Consider the following 21,452-nt stretch of genomic DNA (forward strand, 5'->3'; position numbering starts at 1 on the left):
TGGATTGATACTAAAATAAAGACATTGTGATGGTCATCTAAAATTCTACTTATTTTACTTTAGATTTAGAATTTTATAAATGTAGCATGAGCCTCTTTGACAAAAATGTAATAATACCAGTAAGAAGAAAGAAATACAAAATTTTAAAAACTGAAAATCACTTGTAAGTTTTATTATTTACAGGAATCTATGGTTTACCACTGTGTAATAGCAAGTTTGTTTTAGACTACAAGTGACACAGTGTCCAATTAAAAGTGGTTTAAATGAGTAGATATATGGGTAGTTGGGACGGTAGGCTGGTAGGTGGGTTGGTTGGTTGTTACATAATTTGCTAATTGAGAATCTTAATCACATCCATCTTGGGGTAGCTGCCTTGAACTTTTCTTAGCTTTCCGTCCAGAGTTACAAAATGATTGCCTTGATTCTGAACAGGTTTTCGCACAACAGAAACCTCTAAATGTGAAACAAGGGGTGGGGGGAGTTTTTTTTCCTAACGTGTGTGTGTGTGTGTGTGTGTTGTTTTTTTCTGTTATAATGTTATACTGGGGAGTCTTTACCAAAGCCCCAGGTTCACCCTTATCTCATTGGCTTAAACTGGATAACCTGCTCACTTTTAAATCAGTCACTAACAAAGGACAGTAAAATTACCAAAGTTGGTTTTAATCAGCCATGATCCATCCCCTAGTTCTGGGTGCCTAATATTGGATCAAAATTGCAACTGTTATGGTGCTGAGGAATAGGATATGGTTGTTAAAAAGACAGCCAACAGTATCTGCTCTATGTCACGTTATATTTTTTCCTTGGAGAAATATGACAAGAGATTGACATTTCAGCTATATTCTACTGTGCTGTTAACATGTTAAGTTTTTTACAAATAAGGGAATAAATCTATCAGTATGTTGTATTGCATCAATTTAAAATTGATTACAGTGGGTTTTTTATATTCCTGGTTTTTGGAACAGCAACTTTTGAACAGTCTGATTTTTTGTAAATCTTATTCATAATCATTAAACATTTATTTGCAGAAATTAACAGATGGGTAACTGTGTAGCATATACTGTGCAAATCAAAAGTAAATGGCTTGGGATTTCCCTGACAGTCCAGTGGTTAAGACTCCATGCTTCCAGTGCAAAAGGCAGAAGTTGGATCCCTATCAGGGAACTGAGATTCCACATGCCATGTGATGTGGCCAAAAAATTAAAACAAGAAGAAAATGAATGACCTTACAATAAAGTGCATATATCAAAATAAAAAATATAATTTCTGTAACAAGCTGTACTGCAAGGAGGAAAGGTCCAAATAACTGAAAAATAAATAATGAACACCTGTGCTGAATACATTAACCAGTTGGTTGACAATTTTTCATTTGACTTATCTGAAAGTGTGACTGTTACCAAGGCATTAATAAGGCATATTCAGTTTGAGGCATTCCCTTGTTGCTACCATTAATTGGTAAAAACACTAGACGATATCAGAATTTATACCCCTAAGTCTCTCCTAAATTCAGATTGTTCCTAATGCGTTCATCTAAGCACTTATTCAGAGTTTAAATTAGGTAAAATTATCTCAAAAATATTGTTATACTTTATTGTAAATGTCCCTTGAAATTCAAATTATCAATATAAATGACATTGGATTTCATTTGTCAATTTATTTTCATATTGAAAATTTTCATAAGAACTAATGGTGCATATTTTTCCCATTTATATGTTAAAATCAGTAGTGTTTTAGAACTCAACATTTTTTTTTTTTGAGAATTTATAATCCAGCCACATTCATTTACAACTGGCAAATGTGTATTTATACTTTTTAGGTACTTTAAAGTTAATATAATTGAGTTATTGTTTAGAAGTGTTCTTCAAAAGGTTGAATTATTTTATTTTTAATTTTTTAATTGGAGGCTAATTACAGTATTGTGGTGGTTTTTGCCATACATTCACATGAATCAGCCATGGGTGTACATGTGTCCCTCATCCTGAAGCCCCCATCCCATCCCTCAGCGTTGTTCCATTGCACTGGATTTGAGTGCCCTGTTTCATGTATAGAACTTGGACTGGTGGTCTCTTTCACATATGACAATATACATGTTTCAATGCTATTCTCTCAAATCATCCCACCCTCGTGTTGTCCCATAGAGTCCAAAAGTTTGTTCATTATATCTACTGTCTCTTTTGCTATCTCGCATATAGGGTCATCGTTACCATCTTCCTAAATTCCATATATAGGTGTTAATATACTATATTGCTCTTTTTCTTTATGACTTACTTCACTGTGTATAACAGGCTCCAGTTTCATCCACCTCATTAGGACTGAGTCAAATGAATTCTTTTTAATGGCTGAGTAATATTCCACTGTGTGTATGTACTACAGCTTTCTTATCCATTCGTCTGCTGATGGGCATCTAGGTTACTTCCAAGTCCTGGCTGTTGTAAACAGTGCTGCAATGAACATTAGGGTACACATGTCTCTTTCAATTCTGGTTTCCTTGGTGTATATGCCCAGCACTGGGATTGCTGGGTTGCATGGCAGTTCTATTTCCAGTTTTTTAAGAAATCTCCACAGTGTTCTCCATAGGGGATGTACCAGTTTGCATTCCCACCAACAGTGTAAGAGGGTTCCCTTTTCTCCACACCCTCTCCAGCATTTATTGCTTGTAGACTTTTGGATAGCAGCCATCCTGACTGGCATGTAATGGTACCTCATTGTGGTTTTGATTTGCATTTCTCTGATAATGAGTGATGTTGAGCATCTTTTCATGTGTTTGTTAGCCATCTGTATGTCTTCTTTGGAGAAATGTCTGTTTAGTTCTTTGGCCCACTTTTTGATTTGGTCGTTTCTTTTCCAGAATTGAGCTGCAGGAGCTGCTTGTATATTTTTGAGATTAATTCTTTGTCAGGTGCTTCGTTTGCTATTATGTTCTCCCATTCTGAAGGATGGCTTTTTACATTGCTTATAGTTTTCCTCTTTGTGGAAAAGCTTTTCAGTTTAATTAGATCCCATTTGTTTATTTTTGCTTCTGTTCCTATGACTCTGGGAGGTGACTCTAGAAGATCTTGCTGTGATTTATGTCAGAGTATTTTGCCTATGTTTTCCTCTAGGTGTTTTATAGTTTCCTGTCTTACATTTATATCTTTAATCCATTTTGAGTTTTATTTTGTGTATGGTGTTAGAAGTATTCTAGTTTCATTCTTTTACAGGTGGTTGACCAGTTTTCCCAGCACCACTTGTTAAAGAGATTGTCTTTTCTCCATTGTATATTCTTGCCTCCTTTATCAAAGATAAAGTGTCCATAAGTGTGTGGGTTTATCTCTTGGCTTTGTATTATGTTCCATTGATCTATATTTTTGTCCTTGTGCCAATACCATACTCTCTTGATGACTGGAGCTTTGTAGTATAGTGTGAAGTCAGGCAGGTTGATGTTGGTGTGTTTGACATTGTCCCAGATGTCTCTGAGGTTGTTCTCATTTCTTTTAATTCTTTTTTCTTTTTTCCTCTCTGCTTCATTTATTTCCACGATTCTATCTTCCACCTCACTTATCTTCTCTCTCCCTAGTTATTCTACTGTTGGTTCCCTCCAGAGTCCTTTTGATCTCAGTTACTGCACTATTCATTATTGATTGCCTCGTTTTTATTTCTTCTAGGTCCTTGTTAAACATTTCTTGCATCTTTTCAGTCCTTGTCTCTAGTCTGTTTATATGTAACTCCATTCTGTTTTCAATATTTTGAATCATCTTAGCTATCATTATTTTGAATTCTTTTTCAGATAGACTCCCTATCTCCTCCTCTTTTGTTTGTGTTTGTGGGCATTTATCATGTTCCTTTACCTGCTGAGTATTTCTCTGCCTTTTCATTTTGTTTCGATTGCTGTGTTTGGGGTGGCCTTTCTGTATACTGGAAGTTTGTGGTTCCTCTTTATTGTAGAGGTTGCTCCCTGTGGGTGGGGTTGGGCGAGTGGCTTGTCAAGGTTTCCTGGTTAGGGGAGCTTGCATCTGTGTTCTGGTGGGTGGTGCTGGATCTCTTCTCTCTGGAGTGCAATGAAGGATCCAGTAGTAAGTTTTGGGGTGTCTATGGTTTTGGCATGTCTTTGGGCAGCCTGTACTTTAATGCTTAGGGCTGTGTTCCTGTGTTGCTGGAGAATTAGCCTGGTATGTCTTGCTGTGGAACTTGTTGGCTCTTGGGTGGAGCTTGGTTTCAGGGTAGGCATGGAGGCTTTTAGATGAGCTCTTTTCTCTTAATTTTCCCTGTAATCAGGAATTCTCTGGTGTTCTCGAGTTTGGATTTTAGCCTCCTGCCTCTGGCTTTCAGTCTTATTCTTACAGTAGCCTCAAGACTTCTCCATCCATACAGCACATATGATAAAACATCTAGGTTATTGGTAAATATAATTCTCCACAGTGTGGGACATCCACAGCGGTTCACAGAATTACACGGAGAAGAGAAGAGGGAGGAGGGAGATAGAGGTGTCCAAGAGGAGGAGAAGAGGGGAAGTCAAAAAGAGAGAGAGAGCAATTAAGCCAGTAATCACATCCATAAGTGAAAATGGATACTGAAGATTAGATTCTTAAAGGTACAAAATTGATAATAAATACCAAATACAAAGATTAAAAAATCTAGAGTAGAGGTTAGACTCTCAAAAATATAATATTAAAGGTACAAAACAAAATCACAAAAATAATATATATATATATGAAATTTGTTTTAAAAATAGGGTCTTTTTTGCAAGGTAATAGTAGGTTATAAAAATTAAATTAAAGGAGTAATAAATTATTTGTTCCAGCTTGTACTTGTTCTCAAGGTCTACAGGCCTCTTCCAATGCTTACTCAATGTTAACTACAGGGTTTTAATCTGTTGCACCTGTCACTTCCAGAGCTTTCCCCTGTTCTTTTTTTATTTTGGCTTCCTCTGTTTGCAAGTCACTTCAGTGACTAATTTCTGCCCTGATACAAGGGGGTGAAGGTGGTCATTTATTTAGGTTCAGTCATTCAGTTGTGTTGTGGGGAGGGAGGAACACAGTATTTGCAAACAAATATCGCTGGCATGTGTGGGGAGTGCTCGCAGTGTATGGGCCACACTGGGTTTGCCCCAGCTCACAGCGGCCTGTGCTTTCCGGGTCTACACAGCTCAGGCTCCAGGTTCTCTGCCAGGGTACTGTCCAAAGCGGACCCTGTGTTTCATGCATGTCTAAGCTGCTCAGCTGCAGGTTCTCGGGTACTCCGCAAGGGCACAGACTTGGTTCGGCATGCATTTTGTGCCCTTCCCATGTTCGAGCAGCTCAGGCGATCATGTGCTTGGTGAGCACACTATCCCAGGTGGACTGTGCATCTTAATTACCTCCCCTGTCCCAGCTGCTTGGTTTCCCAGGTTTGCTGCAAGAGCCCTGTCTCAGGCGTCCTGTGTGTCTCCTCTAGGGAGCTGATCTCAGGTTGTGACCCTCCTGGCAGACGTCAGCCATCCAGGATCCTAGGAAGATGTGGTTAGCAACTGGGAGCCTACTCACAGTTTTGTGGAGGATGCAGGTCTCTGGGACCGAGATTGCCCCTTGCCTTCAGGCTCTGGCTGTGGCATGCCTGCCTCTCTGCCTCCTGCAGGGGGGAGGGGCCTGTACACAGCGGGCTAGCTCTCCTTTGGTATTCGCTCAATCCTTTGTTCTGTGAGTCTTTTGGGGAAAGTTGTCTCTCTCTCTCTTTTTTTTTTTCTCTCCAGCTATCCCACAGTTTGGGTTGCTTTCAGATGTTAGCTCCCTCAGATTGTCCTCAGGGCATTCAGGCCTGGTCCTTACTGTAAACATGCAGCCTGCATCTCCCTGTCCAAACCCCACTCACTGGTGGCAAACACAAGTATCTGGGCTGCTTCTCTGCTGGCGGTTGTGGTTAGGTGCATATTTTGTATGTGTGTGTGTGTGTGTGTGTGTGTGTGTGTGTGTGTGTTTTCTCCTGGTTATGTTGCCCTCTGAGATTCCAAATCTCCCCACACACATGCTGGTGAGAGGGTTTCCTGATGTTTGGAAACTTCTCCTCCTATGCCTCCCTCCCCGTGATGGGTCTCCATCCTTAACTCTTTTGTCTCTCTTTTTGTCTTTTATATTTTCCCCTATCTCCTTTCGAAGAGAATGAACTGCCTTTCTGGGTGCCTGATGTCCTCTGCCAACAAGCAGAAGTTGTTTTGTGGAAGTTGCTCAGTATTCAAATGATCTTTTGATGAATTTGTGGGGGAGAAAGTGGTCTCTCTGTCCTATTCTTCTTCCATCTTGGGCGAAACCAAGGTTGAATTATTTTAAGAAAACTTTTTTTTAACCAAAGTACAAAGTTTTTAATTTGAGGGAAGCTAAGTCTTTTTGATGAATAGAATTTTGCATGATGAGAAATTAAGTGGAGTTTGGAGAGTTTTCTGGTGTCTTTATAACTTCTAGTTAGGTATTAAATTCAGGGTTGGCAGAACTCTAAAAATATTGTAGTTGATGAAAAGTAGGTATGGTATTGTGTTTCTGTTGCATATGTTTTCCATAGTGCTAGGTATTTCACCAGATTATGATGTTCAGAATAGGAAAACTTAATAACTTATGGATATAGAACATATTTACAAAGAATAACTCCTTTTCTTAAACTTATACCCTTAATTAAGTATTTGGACTTCTGTTTTCCAGATTGTCTAGTACTGGTTAATGCATTTCATTCACTCTAGAAAGCTCCCTTTCTAAGAATATAATAGAGAGCTACTGACCAGATCAATTGGTGTGCTCAATTTCCATGTTGTCATCATCATTCTGTCTTATCTGTAAGTATAATTAATTATCCTATCATTTCGTAGTTTAATGGTTAGGCATGCAACATTTTGCTGAAAGTTGTCACCTCATGCAACACACTTTGGTTTCCTGGTTTTCAAAATAATGAAAGTGAATACAAAGCATGAACAATTCTATGGAAAATACACAAATCCCATTTCATATTATCACTTTTCATTTTTAATGTTTCTTAATGGCAATTGTGCTGTTATGTGGTTATGTGGCCAAAGAGCTTTCAACATGTGATCTCAGAAAAACCTAAGGACACATGTTTTGAATTGCCTGTTGACCTCTGGGAAATTTAACAGTATCTTACATTTGCTTAATATCTTATGTTTGATTAACCTTTTAGAACTCATGGGGCTTCCCTACAGGCTCAGCTGGTAAAGAGTCCACCTACAATGTGGGAGACCTGGGTTCAGTCCCTGGGTTGGGAAGATCCTCTGGAGAAGGGAAAGGTTACCCACTCCAGTATTCTGGCCTAGAGAATTCCATGGAGAGTCCATGGGTTCGCAAAGAGTCAGACACAACTGAGCGACATTCACTTTCACTTTAGCGCTCATGGAAAATACTCTTCAGATATTTTAGGTCATTAATCTTACACTAGCCTTATGAAAGTTAAGGTAAATGAATGATCTTCCATTTCATAGATGGGGAATCTCAGGGATTAAATGACTTGCCTGTTATCTACTAAGTAACAGATCCAGAACTACAACTTTACCCACTACAGTTTCCTAAATCTGAAAATCTTGACATTAATGATATCATCCTTTTTCATTATATTTAATTGAAGTTACTAGATTATAACAATAAGGAGCGTGATATTTTATTTCTATTTTTTAAAATTAAATTTTTTTCTTTTTTTTTTTTTTTTTACTTTACAATATTGTATTGGTTTTGCAATACATTGACATGAATCCACCACGGGTGTACATGTGTTCCGCACCCTGAACCCCCTTCCCACCGCCCTCCCCATCCCATCCCTCTGGGTCATCCCAGTGCACAAGCCCGAGGACCCTGTATCATGCATCGAACCTGGACTGGCAATTCGTTTCATATATGATAATATACATGTTTCAGTGCCATTCTCCCAAACCATATCCCACCCTCGCCCTTTCCCACAGAGTCCAAAAGACTGTTCTATACATCTGTGTCTCTTTTGCTGTCTCACCTACAGGGTTATCATTATCATCTTTCTAAATTCCATCTATATGCATTAGTATACTGTATTGGTGTTTTTCTTTCTGGCTTAATTCACTCTGTATAATAGGCTCCAGTTTCATCCACCTCATTAGAACTGATTCAAATGAATTTTTTTTAATGGCTGAGTAAAGTTCCATTGTGTATATGTAGCACAGCTTTCTTATCCATTCGTCTGCTGATGGATATCTAGGTTTCTTCCATTTCCTGGCTATTATAAACAGTGCTGTGATGAACACTGGGATACACGTGTCTCTTTCAGTTCTGGTTTTGTTGGTGTGTATGCCCAGCAGTGGCATACCTTGTCGAAGATAAGGTGTCTATAGGTGTGTGAATTTGCCTCTGGGCTTTCTGTTTTGTTCCATTGATCTATATTTCTGTCTTTGTGCCAGTACCATACTGTCTTGATGACTGGTTTGTATTAGAGACTGAAGTCAGGCAGGTTGATTCCTCCATTTCCATTCTTTTTTCTCAAGATTGCTTTAGCCATTCGAGGTTTTATTTTGTGTTTCCATACAAATTGTGAAATTATTTGTCCTAGCTCTCTGAAAAGTACAGTTGGTAGCTTGATAGGGATTGCAAGGAATCTATAGATTGCTTTGAGTAATATACTCATTTTCACTCTATTGATTCTTCTGATCCATGAACACGGTATATTTCTCCATCTATTTGTGTCCTCTTTGATTTCTTTCACCAGTGTTTTATTATTTTCTATATATAGGTCTTTTGTTTCTTTAGGTAGATATATTCCTAAGTATTTTATTCTTTTCATTGCAATCGTGAATGGAATTGTTTCCTTAATTTATTTTTCTGTGTTCTCATTGTTAGTGTATAGGAATGCAAGGGATTTCTGTGTGTTGATTTTATATCCTGCAACTTTACTATATTCATTGATTAGCTCTAGTAATTTTCTGGTGGAGTCTTTAGGGTTTTCTATGTAGAGGATCATGTCATCTGCAGACAGTGAGAGTTTTACTTCTTCTTTTCCAATCTGGATTCTTTTATTTCTTTTTCTGCTCTGATTGCTGTGGCCAACACTTCCAAAACAATGTTGAATAGTACTGTTGAGAGTGGACACCCTTGTCTTTTTCCTCACTTTAGGGGAAATGCTTTCAATTTTTCACCACTGAGGATAAAATTTGTGGGTTTGTCTTATAGAGCTTTTATTAGGTCAAGGTATGTTCTTTCTATGCCTGCTTTCTGGAGGTCTTTTTTTTATCATACATTGATGTTGAATTTTGTCAAAGTCTTTCTCTATATCTATTGAAATAATTATATGGTTTTTATCTTTCAATTTGTTAATGTGGTGTATTACATTGATTGATTTGAGGATATTGAAGAATCCTTGCATTCCTGGGATAAAGCCCACTTGGTCATGATGTATGATCTTTTTAATGTGTTGTTGGATTCTGTTTGCTAGAATTTTGTTAAGGATTTTTGCATCTATGTTCATTAGTGATATTGGCCTGTAGTTTTCTTTGTTTTGTGGCATCCTTGTCTGGTTTTGGTATTAGGGTGATGGTGGTCTCATAGAATGAGTTTGGCAGTTTACCTTCCTCTGCACTTTTCTGGAAGAGTTTGAGTAGGATAGGTGTTAGCTCGTCTGTAAATTTTTGTTAGAATTCATTTGTGAAGCCGTCTGGTCCTGGGCTTTTGTTTGCTGGAAGTTTTCTGATTACAGTTTCAATTTTCATGCTTGTGATGGATCTGTTAAGATTTTCTGTTTCTTCCTTGTTTAGTTTTGGAAAGTTATACTTTTCTAAGAATTTGTCCATTTCTTCCAAGTTGTCCGTTTTATTGGCATATAGCTGCTGATAGTAATTTCTTACGATCTGTTGTATTTCTGTGTTGTCTGTGAAGTCTGTTGTGACTTCTCCATTTTCATTTCTATTTTTGTTGATTTGATTCTTCTCTCTCTGTTTCTTGATGAGTCTGGCTAATGGTTTGTCAATTTTATTTATCTTCTCAAAGAACCAGCTTTTGGCTTTGTTGATTTTTGCTATGGTCTCTTTTTTTTCTTTTTCATTTATTTCTGCCCTAATTTTTGATATTTTATTTCTTGACATTTAAAATGTTATTCTTTACTTGTACCTTTCTTATTGTAGTGCTTAATGTGTCAATTTTAATGGGGCACTTTTTGTTCAATGAACCCAGGCTTTTAAAAAACTATTGTTCTTTCTTTGCCTCGTTGTTTGTGTTTTTTACAAATATTTGTTTGGTTTATAAATTTTTTGATAATATATTTATACCTCCATTTTTTGCATGTGTTAAACATTTATTCATCATGTGTTTATTAAATATCACATTTATAGTGAAGTACAGTAGGTATTGTGAGAGGCACAGAAGAATATATGTTAGGCTCTTCCCTTAAGGAAATGAAAGTCTGGTTGAAGATAAAGTAAAAGTTGAAGATAAACCAAAGGACTGTTCGAAAGAAACTGATGAATAAATGCAAGGTAAACCACATGTGTGTACTGTGGTACATGGTATAGCAGAATGATTGTGGTTGGATTAAGGAAGACTTCTTCAAAGTGAAATTTAAACATTTTCTTAATTGCTGCAGTATGTGATTTTTTTTGGGAATGGGGGATTTGTGATTTTATGGGAAGTGGGAAGAACAGACCAGAAGAAACAGTTTGGTTCATTCACTGAGACGTGTTCAACTCTGTGACCACGTGGACTGCAGCACACCAGGCTTCCATGTCCATCACAAACTCCTGGAGCTTGCTCAAATTCACGTCTCTTAAGTCGGTGATGCCATACAACCATCTCATCCTCTGTCTTCCCCTTCTCCTCCTGCCTTCAGTCTTTCCCAGCATAAGGTCATTCCCACCGTGTCAATTCTTAGCATCAGATGGTGAAAGTATTGGAGCTTCAGCTCCAGTATCAGTCCTTCCAATGAATATTCAGGACTGTTTTCCTTTAGAATTGACTGGTTTGATCCCCTTGCAGTGCAAGGGACTCTCAAGACTTCTCCAACACTACAGTTCAAAAGCATAAATTCTTTGGCACTCAGCCTTCTTTGTGGTCCAGGTCTCACATCCATACATGACTACTGGAAAAACCATAGCTTTGACTAGATGGACCTTTGTTGACAAAGGAATGTCTCTTCTTTTTAATATGCTGTCTAGGTTGGTCATAGGTCTTCTTCCAAGGAGCAAGTGTCTTAATTTCATGGGTGAAGTCACCATTTGCAGTGATTTTGGAGTGTAAGAAAATAGTCTCTCACTGTTTCCATTGTTTCCCCATCTATTTGCCACAAAGTGATGGGACCAGATGCCATGATCTTCGTTTTTTGAATGTTGAGTTTAAGCCAGCTTTTTTACTCTCCTCTTTCACTTTCATCAAGAGGATGTTTAGTTCCTGTTCACTTTCTGCCATAAGGGTGGTGTCATCTGCATACTGGAGGTTATTGATATTTCTCCCTGCAATCTTGAAGAAACAGTTAACATGAGCCGAATTATGGAGACTTTGAGTTGACAAATTAGGATTTAAGAGATGCCATGTTGGAAAGTAGGTGAGATGAGACAAAAGATAGTAACTAAAAACGGTGATTTTGTTTAGAGACTGATAGAGGAAGATTTTATAGGGGTAGACTTGAGATTTGATTTAAGAACTGCTGTTAGTTCTCAAGCAGTCAATTAGCAGATGTTTATTTCCCACAGCCTATCATGTAGAAGGCAAGTTTATTGTTGAACAGTAGGGCAACTCAATGAAAATGTAGGTTCTGTAGAGGATAAAGCACATCATGGAGAGATAATGATGCACACTGAACAGGAACCTTTTGTGTCAATCAAGGCAATAATGAACTGAGAATGTTAACTCTAGTAGTAATATTGGAAGTGGGGCTTCCAGTAAAGTAATAGACATTAATTGAAAACAGCAAGAATCAATTCAGAAAGATCCTATTAGATACCACATTGTGATATGTCAACGTACACTTTTATAGCAGTTTTTTAGCTTTGTCACACCTCAGATAATGGTAATAATCTGTTGAGCATTTATGTGCCAGGCACTGTACCAGGTTCTTCACATGTGATACCTCATTTAATCTTCAAAACAACATGGTGAGGTAGTTGGTATTATCTCTACATTATAAATGGATAATTTGGGTCAGAGAGGATTAATAAATTTGTCTACATTCACAAAGTTATCTAGTTATAGAGTCTGGGTTTGAACCTCAATCTATTTATTCTGAAGGAAGCGCTTGTAAACACTGTGTTGATTTGTTTCTAAAGTTCAATTCCCCTGTCTGCCTTAACTTCTTAAAAAATATACATGTGATTAATATATACATACATACTGTATAGCACTCAGTATTCTGTAATATGGGGAAAAAACCTGAAAAAAATGAATATATGTATATGTATAAGTGAATCACTTTGTTGTACCCCTGAAATTGACACAATATTGTAAATCAACTATACCCCGAGATAAACAGAAATAAATAATAATAAGAATCTGCTTTTCAGATACACATACACATATGACATGCCTGCTGATCCCTGAAATCTTTATGTATATTTTTTCAGATCTTAATATGTTTCATATTGTGTCAAAACCTAAACAGATGAATGTTTAATGTGTTTGTCACATAAAGCAAGACATCCACTGAATTTGATATAATAAATGAGGTAAAGAAATAAAAATTGCCATTAAACGTTAAAATGATATAAAAATGTAGCCGAGTACAATTATCACTTTGATTATTGGTATGGATTATTATTATAATTTCTCATCAGTCAGGATTTGCATGAAGATGTTGAAGAAGCTGGTGCACTACAGAAAAATCACGCTTCTGTGACATCTGTGAACTCCACGAAAGCTGCAGATTCTGCCTGCCTGCCTACAGAAGATGAGTCATTAAGCACTACAAGCTGTGAAATACACACAGAACAAACTCCAAGCAGTGATCCAGAGAAACCCGTAGAAGTAAATGATGTTCAAGTGACAGGGGAAAAAGAAAACCACTGTGATGATAAAACTTGTGTGCCCTCAACTGCAGAAAAAGAAACAAGTGAAAATGTGCCTGTGGCTGAAGACACAGCAGAACACCCAAAGAAAAATCGGATTACTTACTCTCAAATCATTAAAGAAGGCAGGAGGTTTAATATCGATTTGGTATCAAAGGTAAGTAACAGTTTTACCCATCTTACCATACAACAGTACTAATTTCTAATTGATTGAAAATAGCATCTGAGTCCATAAACCCAATTTTCATTATTTTATTCTCTGAAATGTAGAACATTTATTTTATAAACACATAGTATCTGAAATTTATAGTTCTGTTAAAATATTCTTTAAACCTAGGTTAAAAACACAAGAATGCTCACTACTGTATCACAGGGTTACTTCTGTATTGGAGCATGTACTCCACCCAAATATTCTCCTATTATGTGGACACTATGAATTCTATCAAGAAAAAAAGTCTAATGAATCTAATTACAGGTCTATGTTATTCTGGTCAATGTATTAAATAAACTTCTTTTTAGCCCTTATTTATATAGTAACTATTTTGGCATCTCTATAATGATGAACATTTTTAATAACCGAAGCATTTCAAAAATCATTGGTTGAGATGTGAGGGCTTTGGAAGATAATTTAATAGTAATTAGGGCAGGGAGGTTGGAAAGGATGCTGTTGTCTTCAGTTTCTTTTTTTTTTTCCCATTCTTACCTCTAATGTTAGATCAACCTGAATTCAGAGGTTGTCCCTGAGTCTTTGGAGCATACAATGTTGCACGAGGTTTATAAGAAGCAAGGCAAATTTAGTGCAAAAGAAGAGAAAACACTAGTAAGATAAAATATAATGGCCCCAAAAGGTTATGATACAGGACTAGATAAAAGTAGAGAGACCATCTTTCTAAATTCCTTATATATGTGTTAGTATGCTGTAATGTTCTTTATCTTTCTGGCTTACTTCACTCTGTATAATGGGCTCCAGTTTCATCCATCTCACTAGAACTGGTTCAAATGAATTCTTTTTAACGGCTGAGTAATATTCCATGGTGTATATGTACCACAGCTTCCTTATCCATTCATCTGCTGATGGGCATCTAGGTTGCTTCCATGTCCTGGTTATTATAAACAGTGCTGCGATGAACATTGGGGTGCACGTGTCTCTTTCAGATCTGGTTTCCTCAGTGTGTATGCCCAGAAGTGGGATTGCTGGGTCATATGGCGACCCTATATGCAAAACAGAAAAAGAGACACAGATGTACAGAACAGACTTTTGAACTCTGTGGGAGAAGGTGAGGGTGGGATGTTTTGAAAGAACAGCATGCATATTATCTATGGTAAAACAGGTCACCAGCCCAGGTGGGATGCTTGAGACAAGTGCTCGAGCCTGGTGCACTGGGAAGACCCAGAGGAATCGGGTGGAGAGGGAGGTGGGAGGGGGGATCGGGATGGGGAATACGTGTAAATCTATTGCTGATTCATGTCAATGTATGACAAAACCCACTGAAAAAATAAATTAAAAAAAAAAAGTTGAGAGACCAAATACCATGAGTTGAGGGCAAATGATGAGAAATTGGAAAGAAGTTGGAGAGGGTAGTGAATAACATCAGACTAGGATTTTTATTTAATGTGCTCTCTTGAAGTTCCAAGTTATAAAGAGAGGAACTAATGCTCCTCACATTTTGCTGATCTAATCAAACATCCTCATCCTGCTGATCTCTTTGAACCAGATGCTTGAATATATGAATATCTTTTTACTACTCATTGTTTCTTTCTGATGTAGGTCTCTGTGCCTGATTCTGCCTAGGTCTGAGTTGGCTACTGCCTTGGTCCTTCCTCATATTTCTGAACTATCTATTCCACCTAATTTGATCCTGCCACGCTTTGAAATTCACCATTCTTTCCATGTTACCTTGGCAGTTAGTTTCTGGGTGGAAGTTTAATCATAGCTCACGCATAGTCTTCTTGTCCTCATGAGCAGGAAAGAGTTTTTTTTTTTAAAAAAGAAGAACACTGAAGTAGTAAAGTAAGAAATAGGTTTTGTACTGAAAATTTCATTTTGAATTAGTTACTTGGATTTTAGAAATTAATACAGTATATATGCTGGCTGATACTTTACATATGATATAATGTTCTTAGAGTCTGAAGAGGTGCTTTATAATTAAACATATTAATATGTATGGATATTCACATTAACTAGAACAAACAGGTGTAAGAGCCTTGTATCAGTTTGGGTCAGTTGTGGAAAAAACTTTGGATTCCAGAATTTGGATTTTGAATGTCAGATAATTAGTTGTGAACCTGTAATAAATTATATTATGTGTTATAATATTAACAGGTAGAATACTTTTTACAAATAATGTAAAATATAGCAAAATTATATATCTTTATTCTGTTTTTATCAATTTTTCCACTATTTTCACCTTTTATTTCATTCTCTAAAATATTTTCTTTGTACAGCTATTGTATTCTCGAGGATTGCTGATTGATCTTCTAATCAAATCTAATGTTAGTCGATATGCAGAGTTCAAAAATATTACCAGGATTCTTGCCTTTCGAGAAGGAAGAGTGAAACAGGTACTGTGCTGAGCAAGGATTACAACTGAGTATGAATTTAAGTTGCTATGTTTTGTTTGGGAAACTAGTAGTAAAAATGTTAGCTGCTTAGTAGTGTCCGACTTTTTGTGACGCCTTGAAGTGTAGCCTGCCAGGCTCCTCTGTCATGGGATTCTCTAGGCAAGAATACTGGAATGGGTAGCCATTCCCTTGTCTGGAGGATGTTCCCAACCCAGGGATCAAACCTGGGTCCTCCCACATTGCAGAAGTGTTCTTTACCTTCTGAGCCACAAAGGAAGCCCCGTTTTGTTTGGGAAGGATAAGCAAATAAGATTGTTATTTTCTTGGTAAAGCAGCAAATTTGAATGCAAAGTTCCAAAGAATACCAAGGAGAGATAAGAAAGCCTTCCTCAGCAATCAGTGCAAAGAAATAGAGGAAAAGAATAGAATGGGAAAGACTAGAGATCGCTTCAAGAAAATTAGAGATACCAAGGGAACATTTCATGCAAAGATGGGCTCAATAAAGGACAGAAATGGTATGGACCTAATAGAAGCAGAAGATATTAAGAAGAGGTGGCAAGAATATACAGAAGAACTGTACCAAAAAGATCTTCATGACCCAGATAATCACGGTGTTGTGATCGCTCACCTAGAGCCAGACATCCTGGAATGTGAAGTCAAGTGGGCCTTAGAAAGCATCACTACGAACAAAGCTAGTGGAGGTGATGGAATTACAGTTGAACTATTTCAAATCCTAAAAGATGATGCTGTGAAAGTGCTGCACTTAATATGCGAGCAAATTTGGAAAACTCAGTAGTGACCACAGGACTAGAAAAGGTCAGTTTTCATTCCAATCTCAAAGAAAGGCAATGCCAAAGAATGCTCAAACTACAGCACAGTTTCACTCATCTCACACGCTAGTAAGGTAATGCTTAAAATTCTCCAAGCCAGGCTTCAGCAATACATGAACCATGAACTTCCAGATGTTCAAGCTGGTTTTAGAAAAGGCAGAGGAACCAGAGATCAAATTGCCAGCATCTGCTGGATCATCAAAAAAGCAAAAGAGTTCCAGAAAAACATCTATTTCTGCTTTATTGACTATACCAAAGCCTTTGACTGTGTGGATCACAATAAAGTGTGGAAAATTCTGAAAGAGATGGGAATACCAGACTACTTGACCTGCCTCTTGAGAAACCTGTATGCAGGTCACGAAGCAACAGTTAGAACTGGACATGGAACAACAGACTGGTTCCAAATAGGAAAAGGAATACACCAAGGCTGTATATTGTCACCCTGCTTATTTAACTTATGTGCTGAGTACATCATGAGAAATGCTGGACTGGAGGAAGCACAAGCTGGAATCAAGATTGGTGGGATAAATATCAATAACCTCAGCTATGCAGTTGATACCACCCTTAAGGCAGAAAGTGAAGAAGAACTAAAGAGCCTCTTGATGAAAGTGAAAGAGGACAGTGACAAAGTTGGCACAAAGCTCAACATTCAGAAAACTAAGATCATGGCGTCCAGTCCTATCACTTCATGACAAATAGATGGGGAAACAGTGGAAACAGTGGCTGACTTTATTTTAGGGGGTTCCAAAATCACTGCAGATGGTGATTGCAGCCATGAAATTAAAAGATGCTTACTCCTTGGAAGGAAAGCTGTGATCAACCTAGACAGCATATTGAAAAGCAGAGACATGACTTTGTCAACAAAGTTCCATCTAGTCAAGGCTATGGTTTTTCCAGTGGTCATGTATGGATGTGAGAGTTGGACTATAAAGAAAGCTGAGTGCTGAAGAATTGATGCTTTGAACTGTGGTGTTGAAGAAGACTCTTGAGAGTCCCTTGGACTGCAAGGAGATGCAACCTGTCCATCCTAAATGAAATCAGTCCTGAATTTTCATTGGAAGAACTGATGCTGAAGTTGAAAGTCCAATACTTTGGCCACCTGATGCGAAGAGCTGTCTCATTTGAAAAGACCCTGATGCTGGGAAAGGTTGAGGGCAGGAGGAGAAGGGGACGACAGAGGATGAGATGGTTGGATGGCATCACTGACGCGATGAACATGGGTTTGGGTGTACTCCAGGAGTTGGTGATGGACAGGGAGGCCTGGCGTACTGTGGTTCATTGGGTTGCAAAGAGTCAAACTGGACTTAGCAACTGAACTGAACTGAACTGATGGTTTTTAACAAATGTAGATTGTAAGAGATTGCCAATTAAAATGTCTAATGTTAATTTTCTCATAATTTATTCTGTAGCTTGCTGCTCATGTTGAGAAAGTGTTAATTTCAGACAACATTGCTAGATTTGAGCTGTCATTTGTTCCCAGTTAGGGGTGCCATGCCGGTGGCCTTTTAATAGCATAAGGAGCAACTTGGCAGAATTAAGTAAGGGACCTCATGAGTTAATTAGCTCTGAAGTCAACAGAGATGCCATTAGAACTGGTGGAAAGTAACATCAAACAGCCTGACTAGAAAGGAAATAATGATCTTGTTATACTTAAAGGGAAAAAAAATGTCATTTGGAATACTTGTATCAGTAGGAAGCAGTTTCTTAACTTTTAAATCATATATTTTAGGTTCCTTGCTCCAGAGCAGATGTCTTTAATAGCAAACAACTTACTATGGTAGAAAAGCGAATGCTAATGAAGTTTCTCACATTTTGTATGGAGTATGAGGAACATCCTGATGAATATAAAGGTATTGTTTTTTAATAAATTTGTGTTCTCACATTATTTTAGATTCTTATTATTTTAATATGCTTTCTCTGATTTAGTGAGCCACTTGCTATGCTTTTAAAATATTTTTATTTTGCATGATCCAGTAGGTTAGCCTCTAGCAACAAGTACCTGTTTAAATTTAAATTAATTAAAATTTAGTTATAGTACCCACACATTCAAGTGTTCAGTGGCCACACGTGGCTAGTGGCTACTAATGGTACTATGCAGCTATGGGACATTTTCATCATGACAGCAGTCTATGATGTTAATTTTTATTCTTGCTAATTAAACATTGTTATCAACTGGTTCTTCATAGATAATACTCCTTTTTCTTTATCTAGTTTTTTTAACCATTTTTTAAAAATAGAAGTATAGTTAATTTACAATGTGCTAGTTTCAGGTGTACAGCAAAGTGATTCAGTTTTATATATATATATATATAAACACACACACACACACATATACATTTTCAGATTCTTTTCCATTATAGGTTATTAAAAGATATTGCATACATTTCCATGTACTATACAGTATATCCTTGTTGTTTATCTATTTTGCATATAGTGGTACATATATCTTACTCTCTCTGACCCTCATCTATTAATTTATCTGTCATTTAAAGATTTGTATATTTTATTCATTTCTCAAGAATCACTTTTGCTTGGAATATTGAATTATATAATTTGACTGGTTAAAAGGAAGCTAGATGGTATGGGTGGGATCTCATGGATTAGAAGAAGATATGGTTTCTAATCTTGGCTTTGACCCATCTCACTGTGTGATCTGGGGCCAGTTACTTCAAAGGTTGTTGAAAGTTGAATACACCACTTTAGTGTCAAGAGTTTTGCACTTAAAAGTGCATTGAGCTGAAAAAGTTATCCAAAATAGGAATATAATGACAATTCACTTACAAAATTGAGAAATAGGACAATTTTTTTTTTTACTATATGGAATATTCAAAGTCTAACTCTTGTTCTTAAAGTTTCAAGTCTATTTGTTACTGCCAGATTTTTTTCTTCATAGTAGCATAAACTTATATTCTGTGTCCGTTTTTATAGTTTTTATTTGTTTATATTCTAAAAAGTTTTTCTCTTCCACTAACAACAGCTCAGTTACATTTTTTTCTGTTCTTGGTTTAAAGGAATAGTATTTAGGGGATTGTTATGTTTTGAGGTGAGATTATAAGGCAGTGGGATTGATACCACTAGCCATACAGAAATTAGTTTCTTTACTTTTTAGTCATAGTTCACTGTTCCAAGTTTTAGGAAAGAAAAACAATTCAAAAAAATCAAGTACTACTATATCATTGTTTTCACCAAAAAGTTACCATTAGTCATATTTAATATTTCAAAGTGTAATCACTGACATTAGTCTGCAGTTGATAGTAAAGTAAGATTATTGCCAACCATGGAAAGCTATTGTGGTGGTTAATGAATTATTTAATGCTTTTCTAATTTTTTGAATCCATAAAATACTAACCACAGAATCATCATTTAAAGGTTAAAAATTGTGTCATCAATCCAGTTAGGGTAGTGAGGCTGTTCCTAGTTTTTTCCCTCTAAAATCAATGGTCTCAGTCCAAAATTTAGTAATACTACCACCAACTATGTCCTTTGCTAAGTGTTTTAAGCAAACTTGATCTCATTTTTGTACAATGCTTTTAAATGGAAGTTTGGTTCTGATTTTAACTGATAACTTTTCCTCTTTCTTTCCATAGACTTTGAGGAAATTACATTTTCTGAATATTTAAAAACTCAAAAATTAACCCCCAACCTCCAATATTTTGTCCTGCACTCAATTGCAATGACATCAGAGACAGGCAGCAGTACCATAGATGGTCTCAAAGCTACCAAAAACTTTCTTCACTGTCTTGGGCGATATGGCAACACTCCATTTTTGTTTCCTTTATATGGTCAAGGAGAACTCCCTCAGTGTTTCTGCAGGTAAGACAGGCATTGGCTTTCTTATCTCTTCTTAAAATGATACTTCAATAACAGATGAAAATTAGAAAGACAAAAATGAAATTTAGTTAAGATATAGTATATTCAGACATACTATTTGTTATTCAACTCACCCCTCCCCTCTTTGGCCCTTGCTAATTCGTAGGCTGAAGCCTAATGAATTCATGTTCATCTTTTTTTTTTATTATTTAATTGAAGGATAATTACCATACATTGACATGAATCAGCCATGGGTGTACATGTGTTCTGCATCCTGAACCCCCCTCCCACCTCCCTCCCTATCCCATCCCTCAGGGTCATCTTAGTGCACCGACCCTGAGCACCCTCTCTCATGCATCGATCCTGGACTGGCGATCTGTTTCACATATGGTAATATACATGTTTCGGTGCTATTCTCTCAAATCATCCCACCCTCGCCTTCTCCCACAGAGTCCAAAAGTCTGTTCTTTACATCTGTGTTTCCTTTGCTGTCTTGCATATAGGGTCATCATTATGGTCATTCTAAATTCCACATATATGTGTTAATATACTGTATTGGTGTTTTTCTTTAACTTACTTCAGTCTATATAATAGAATCCAGTTTCATCCACCTCATTAGAACTGAATCAAATGCATTATTTTTAATAGCTGAGTAATATTCCATTGTGTATATGTACCACAGCTTCTTTATCCATTCGTCTGCTGATGACCAGCTAGGTTGCTTCCATGACCTGGCTATTATAAACAGTGCTGTGATGAACATTGGGGTACACGTGTCTCTTTCAATTCCGGTTTCTCCAGTTTATATGCCCAGCACTGGGACTGCTGGGTCGTATGGCAGTTATATTTCCAGTTTTTTAAGGAATCTCCACAATCTGGGAGTTTGTGATGGACAGGGAGGCCTGGCGTGCTGAGATTCATGGGGTCACAAAGAGTCGGACACTACTGAGCAACTGAACTGAACTACACTCTACTGAACACTTCTCCATAGTGGGTTTGCTAGTTTGCATTCCCACCAACAGTGTAAGAGGGTTCCTTTTTCTCCACATCCTCTCCAGCATTTATTGTTTATAGACTTTATTTGATAGTAGCCATTCTGACCAGCGTGAGATCTGATTTGCATTTCTCTGATAATGAGTGATGTTGAACATTTTTTCATGTGTTTGTTAGCCATCTGTATGTCTTCTTTGGAGAAACGTCTGTTTAGATCTTTGGCCCACTTTTTGATTGGATCGTTTATTTTTCAAGAATTGAGCTGCAGGAGCTGCTTGTATATTTTTGAGATTAATTCATTG

The 21,452-nt window shown here is 37.1% G+C and overlaps 1 protein-coding gene across 1 annotated transcript in view; it reads left to right on the forward strand.

Moving 5' to 3' along the window:
* Positions 1–21,452, forward strand: part of CHM (CHM Rab escort protein) — a 233,557-nt gene that overhangs the window by 101,137 nt on the left and 110,968 nt on the right. Inside the window, exons 5-8 of the mRNA XM_061137379.1 lie at positions 12,725–13,112; positions 15,401–15,517; positions 18,077–18,197; positions 19,935–20,160. Coding sequence (XP_060993362.1) covers positions 12,725–13,112; positions 15,401–15,517; positions 18,077–18,197; positions 19,935–20,160 — 852 coding nt within the window. The remainder of the gene's footprint in view (positions 1–12,724; positions 13,113–15,400; positions 15,518–18,076; positions 18,198–19,934; positions 20,161–21,452) is intronic.

This window comes from Dama dama, chromosome X (assembly GCF_033118175.1).
Source record: "Dama dama isolate Ldn47 chromosome X, ASM3311817v1, whole genome shotgun sequence".
Classification (NCBI taxonomy): domain Eukaryota; kingdom Metazoa; phylum Chordata; class Mammalia; order Artiodactyla; family Cervidae; genus Dama; species Dama dama.